The sequence below is a fragment of the Elephas maximus genome, chromosome 19 (genome assembly GCF_024166365.1).
Source record: "Elephas maximus indicus isolate mEleMax1 chromosome 19, mEleMax1 primary haplotype, whole genome shotgun sequence".
NCBI lineage: Eukaryota > Metazoa > Chordata > Mammalia > Proboscidea > Elephantidae > Elephas > Elephas maximus.
Genome location: NC_064837.1, coordinates 71560753 through 71566840, shown reverse-complemented (window position 1 = coordinate 71566840; position 6088 = coordinate 71560753). Strand labels below are relative to the sequence as shown.

At 59.9% G+C, this 6088-nt stretch overlaps 1 protein-coding gene across 1 annotated transcript; it reads right to left on the bottom strand.

Annotated features, from left to right (window-relative positions):
- Positions 1-1728: 1728 nt before the first annotated feature.
- On the bottom strand, positions 1729-5268 carry MRPL12 (mitochondrial ribosomal protein L12). The gene is made up of 5 exons (XM_049860059.1): positions 5099-5268; positions 4179-4365; positions 4010-4096; positions 2205-2339; positions 1729-2098 (listed from the first exon to the last, which is right to left on the bottom strand). Exons 1-5 carry the CDS (start codon positions 5170-5172, stop codon positions 1982-1984), a joined length of 600 nt encoding a protein of 199 aa, XP_049716016.1. The 5' UTR covers positions 5173-5268; the 3' UTR covers positions 1729-1981.
- Positions 5269-6088: the final 820 nt, after the last annotated feature.

The window sequence follows — 6088 nt, the reverse complement described above, 5'->3', positions numbered from 1 at the left end:
AAAGAATCAGCATGTCTGGGTGCAAGAGGTGGTCTCTGGTTTACAGAAATTCCTGAGCAAGCTAAGAGCTGCAGGTTCCTGCCCTTGCCCACCAAAGTGTCACCAAAGCCCTCAACCCAACCCCGTGCCTCTCCCCAGCCCATCCTGTCCTGTGTTGAGGCCAAGCCGCTGAGGTCCTGCCTGCTGTCTGCATCTCTCCCAGAAGGAACCCAGGCGTCCACGATGATCCCACATCGGCGATCCTCACCCCAGGGCCACCATGTCCCCAGGGAGTCTGCTTGACCCCTAGGAAGAAGAGGGCCAGGCCAGGGGCTGCAGCCTACCCCTCACCTAGGTCACCCGCCAGGCAGAGCCCAGGAGGATCCGCTGCCAGTACAGCCAGGATCCATGGAGCATGAGCCCTCTTCCCCAAGGGCAGAGCCCAGAGCCCAGAGCCCAGGCCCAGAACTGCATAGATAAAAACATAACATGAAGCACAGCACAGCTCCAATCCTCACACCTCTGGGGCAGATAAACTATGGGAAGCCTGAAAAAGGCAATGAAGGACCCAGCCAGAACCTGGGGCAGAACCAGGGAAACTGCAGCATTCTCCTTCTGAGAAAACAGAACTAGGTCAGGGAACTCAAGACCCTGTGCATATTCTACAATAGGTTCATAGGCTTGAAAGCCCCAGGGAAAGAAGAGGTGCCCAAGAGAGGTGGAGTCAGAGAAGGCCACAGGGCCCATGTCCTCCAGGTACAGGGTTGAACAGGTCGGCAGGACCACTGGAATTATGGTTGGAGAAGCTGGGGAAACTCGGCCTAAAGCCTTTGTGGGGGACACCTACAGAGTCCGGGGCTGGCATCTGCAAAAAATGAGCACTTGGCCCCAAGGGTGGTGAGCCCACGAGCCAAACCCAATACCTTCCAAGGTCTCAGGCTTACCCCAGTTCTAAGTGGCTGCCCAAGGTGGGAGTCCCATGGAGCCATCGCCCTGTACTGATGAAGACCCGTGGATGGGCTCCCAGGTTACAAAGGGAGAGCAAGGCAGGTCCCTTCCTGGGAGGCGTGGCGGGCTGAGCTGCAATCATTAACCCTTCAGCTGGCACCACGGAGCTGGGGCTCAGTCGGAGACGTGCTCCTCTGGCCCTCTGTACGCCCGTGGCCTCACAGCCCCGGGGGACCTGCCAACTCCCCAGCTCCCCGGAGAGCCTGAAGGCTGGGGCCTTACAGAACATCCTTCCAAGAACAGGGACTTCCTGCTCCCACCTAGCAGGCGCGCACGGCCTGGTCCCCCAGCCCCCCACCTCCTAACAGCCAGTGAAGCAGCTGCCATTCCCAACCATGGCAGGGTGGTGAAACAATCCCTACACCACTCCACGTGCAGGGTGCACGCCTGCCCGCCCTCCCCACTGCCGGGCTGGGCTGTGCTGCTGGCCTCCGTGGGCAGGCAGCTGCAGTTTCCAATTTTTAAAGAGATGACAAACATGCACCCAAAGTCCCAGCTGTGGATGAAACCCTGGCGTCTGACCACGTGGCAACTGCCACTATGGGGCAGGGCAGGGAGCCCGTCCAGAGCCCCCACTCCCACCCACACACAGGCCACTCCTTGTCATGTGGATCCTGCCCGCTGAGGGCTGAGACTGCTGCCACACCTGTGCACCCCAACGTCTGCGGACCCCTCAGATGTCCTGTGGGGCCAGGGGTCCAGGCCCTGCAGTAGTGATCCCACGCACATGATTTGCACGCGCTGAGTCTCAAAGGTGTATTTCCCGCCAGCCACACAGGAGCCCACCTGCTGACTCGGGGTTCCTTGAGTCCGTCCCCCCAGTGCTCTCAGGGGCAGCAGCCACCCCGCCCCCACAGGTCCACTCCTCCCTCCCAAATGGAGGCTGGCTGGCATCCAGTGCCAGTTCGTGCTGCAGCCCAGGACCCTGGCCTTGCCAGGTGCTGGGCGGGCCTAACGGGGCCTCAGAGCCCCTCCATAGTCCTTGGAGCCAGGCCTATTCCAGCACCACGGTGCCGCCCACTGCCTCCAGTGCCGCCTTGATCTTCTCAGCCTCAGCTTTGGCGACATTGGCTTTGATCTCCTGGGGCAAGGACTCCACCAGCTTCTTTGCCTGTGGCGGGGGGGGCAGGGTGATGGTGGACAGTAATGTCAGGCACATGGTGGGGGGAGCTGCCCCGCCCAACCCACTCCATACAAGGGCCATGTGCCGGCCTCACCTGGACCAAGTTGATCCCCTGGATATAGTTCTTGATCTCCTTGATCAGCTTCACCTTGTCCACAGGCTTCGCCTCTGTCAGGCGGACAGTGAAATGTGTTCGTTCTCTCTGCCTGGGGATGTCTTCTTCTGCCACCTTGTGGGGGGGGGGGGAGGAAGGGGTGAGGCAGGTACGCTGGCACCCAGCACCCTTCCCGTAGCCCCATAGGGATGGGCCAGCCTGGCCGAAGGCTGCTGCAACATCCCAGCAGAGCCTTCCACCCTGGGGGACCCACACTGCCAGGCGGGCCTAGGAGCTGGAGGACACACCAGCCTGTGCTCTGTCCTCACCCGCCAGTCAGCGTTCAGAGCTGCTCTACTGCCTGGGGGCTCCTGCCTCTACAGACCCCCCCACTATTTCTCTTGTCCCTCAGGTGTCTTAACTCATAAAGTGGGCACAACAGCATGGAGATGTTACATACGACCCTGCAGGACCCTTGGCTAAACCCTGGCTTACCTATCAGTGAACAATTCACAGTGTTTCAGCCGCCACCTTCTCTCACAGACCAGCGGGGGAGCACAGGGCATGGCCATGCTCCCGAGGTGACTTGTGAGGACCCAGTCACAAAGCCAGTGTGAACAGGGCCACATCCCGATTGACTGGGACAGTCCTGGCTTGGGCCTGTTGCCGATAATACCAACAGAAGCCCCCCATTCTCGAATGTCCCAGCTTGGATGATAAGTCACAGAGTACCCGTCTTCTCCAAAATGCCACTGCCCAGTTCACGGGGTAGGGGTGAGGAGCCACGGCTCATGGAAGCCTCACTTTCAGACCTGGGACTCCCACAGGATCCCTGACTCCAGCAGATGACAGTTCAGGGGAAGGTAGGGATTTCCATTAAAGAAGTTTAAGAGACCCCAACAACGAATGCACCCTGCCAGTACTGCTTGGGTGAGGTAAAGCAACTGGTAAACAACAGCCTGGAGGTGCCGGGGAAACCTGAACACCGTGGGCTACCTCGTCGCTCCTGACGGGAACACCCGCGCTAACAGCCTTTAGCCACGTGTGCTAAACCAAGTGAAGGGGAAATGACAGGTCAGGAACTTACTTTAAGTCTCAGCAAAAATCTCAAGAAACAAATGAAGCAAACACGGCCAAACCTCGACAAAGTGTCGCCTGGGTTATGGGTGTGTGGCTAAAAGTATTCACTTACTTGTTGATGAATTTGAGATTTTTGATAAGAATTGAAAAAAAAAAAAAGTTAACCTAAGACTTCAAGCCTGCTGGTTTTATTGCAAACACCCAAGCTGCCCTGGCACCCACCTCCTGGGCCCTAGTCCTCCTGTGGTCTCCAGGCCCAATGGACCAGGGTGCCCAGTTCCCTCTCTCCAGCCTGGTCTTGCTGCTGCTCCTGCTCCTCCAGCGACAGACAACTGCAGCCAGGCCGTGTGCTCTCTGTGCCCTGAAGGCACACAGCTCTCTTCCTGATGCTTCTAGTCTCCCCTCAAAGGCTGTCGCCTCACTGAGCCCTTTCTTGAAATTGTAGCCCCGCCAGCCTAAACGCCTCTCCTACTTTTTTGCCCATCACCTAAAACATTCTAATAGTCAATAAACTTCTTGCTCCTCTTGGCTTAGCATCTGTCTCCCAATGCCGTAAGTGTGGTCTCTGCATGAGCAAAGACTGAAAAAGCTGGGGATGAGGAGTCCCCAGGGAAGCCACAGTGGGCATGGGCACAGGCTGCAGGTTGCATAGACACTGAAGCTGGCTCCAGGTCTCAGAAATGGGGGACAACACAAGAATTTGGCAACATTTCTGGCAGGCTCACCTCAGGGGCTGCAGTGGCGGCAGCAGGGGTGGCCCCTGGCATTGCACCTGTTGGCATAAGTGCAACATCCTGGATCTTCAGCGTTTTCTGTGGGACAGAGGGGAGCAGGGTTACTCCACATGCTAAGCGTAGGAACAAACTACCAACAAGCCAGGATACTCCTCGCTACCTTCAGGAGCTCGTTGAGGTCGGAGATCTCCAGGAGCGTAAGGCTGGCGATGTCCTGGACCAGCTGCTGGATCTTGGGGGGGTACTCCTTGGGGGCGTCATCCAGGGGTGCGCCGGCAAGGGCCTCGCCCCTGTGATGGCTACTGCTCCTTAACTGCCGTGCAGCACAGACAGCGGGTACCTGTTGCCTAGCACCCCCCCGTTCAAATGGAGCCAGTTAGGCCTGGCACACGCAGGGGGCTGAGTGCAGAGACCCACAGGGAAGGAGGGTGCCAGGAGCTGCAGTCCATGGACTGGTGTATCACCTAGCTCCTTGGTCCCGACCTGAAGGTTCCAGACCTCAGGGGGCCACACCAACAACAAAAAGATTTCCAAGTGACTTTAAATTCTTCAAAAAGCCCTAGGAATCCACATGTTATTAGCAATCCAAACGTTAAGCTTCTGGTTTGAATGGGGCTCTCCCAACCCGGTGGAGGTAAATCAATGCCTTAAATGCATTTGCTGCACAAAGCCTTTCCAAACACAGGGCACCAGGCAGCAAAACACCGGATCCACGAATAGGAGTCCTTCACGTCATTTTGCTGCGGGGGAAACTGAGGCCCGGAGACAGGCAGAGTCAGCCAAGGTCACCGACGGGGGCGGGGGGGTGCCAAGGCGACCCGAGAATCTGCAACCTTGGAGCCCCCGACTCTCTCAGCAGCCTGCGCGGGAAAAAGTCGGCACGGGACGGCCCCGAGGGTCCCGCCGAGGCCAGGCCTGGGCTGCCTGCGAGGGTGCTCGCCCGCCGCCCGCCTCGCCCCAGACCTGCGCCCCCAGGCGCCCGGCTGCCTCGGCCCGGGCCGCGTGCCGCCCCTACCCTGCCCGCCGGCCCGACCCTCGGTGCCCCAGCGCCCCAACGGCCGCCTCTGCGGCCCGCGGTACCTAGCGAGGCGGAGCGCGGCGGCCCGGAGCCCGAAACACGGCCCCCACAGGGGGCGAGCGGCCGCCGGCAGCATCGGTGCTCGCGCGGGAAGGTCACACGCGGTGCCAGGAAGCAGGACGCTCTAGCCGCCGGGCCACGGAGCATGCGAGCTGGGGAGGGACGCTCTAGCCGCGCCTCCCGCTCGCCTCTTCTCGGGCCCCGAGGTTACCCACAAGGCGGCGGGCCGCGCAGGCGCAGGGGCCTCCCTGGCGGCTGCGGGGGCCGGGCGGGGCCTGGACGACGTGCGGTGACCAGCCCGCCCGCTCCCTGCGGAGTCGGGGCTCATAGCCGGGGGGCAGGTACGCTCGGCGCGCTCCGAGTCTGCACCGCCGCCCTGCTCGGCCCGCCCCTTCCGAGCATTTGGGCCGGGAAGGGCCGCTTCCCGAAGGCTCCGATTGTTCCCTTGGTCGCATCCCGGGGGCTCGTAGGCTTTCGTTAGTGACATTCGCGTTATCAGCTGCTGGTGAAAATGACCAGTGCCCCTGCCTGCCCAGGTCCGTACTGATGTAAGGGGCAGGTCAGAGGTCTCCGTTTGTCGTCAGAGAAGTCCGATGCTAGCGCGGAGGAGAAGGGAGAGAGTAGGGAGGAAGGTAAGGCACAAAGCCGGTATCGCTGCCCAGTGCGTGCGGTCCGAGTGGAGCTGTGGGCACTCCCGGGGCCTCTCAGGGAAGTTTTCTCCTTTACCTAAACCTACTTCTGTAAACACGCAGGCCTGCAGTTTGGCTGAAAAACTTTGCGATTGCAGGACTGAAGACGCCTCCTGCTGACAGGTTTTGGTAAAGGCTGCAATGAAAAGCTCAAGTGACGGCTTCCTGGGAGAAGAGCTAGCTGTTCATGGGGAGAAAAGGAGCTTTCGAAGACCTGGCTGCTTCTGCCTCGGCTGTCTGGAGCCTCTGCATGCCAGCCCTTCGGTCCAGCTCTGACGTTCGTATGGGAAGAGCTCTACAGCA

Bases quoted from the DNA above. Each gene is read 5' to 3' on its own strand.
- MRPL12 (XM_049860059.1), bottom strand. From the start codon at position 5,172: ATGCTGCCGGCGGCCGCTCGCCCCCTGTGGGGGCCGTGTTTCGGGCTC. The intron at 4,366-5,098 runs GTACCGCGGGCC...GGGGGGTGCTAG, and splicing joins GCCGCGCTCCGCCTCGCTAG to GCAACAGGTACCCGCTGTCT. The intron at 2,340-4,009 runs GTGAGCCTGCCA...CCCCCCCACAAG, and splicing joins CCGCCACTGCAGCCCCTGAG to GTGGCAGAAGAAGACATCCC.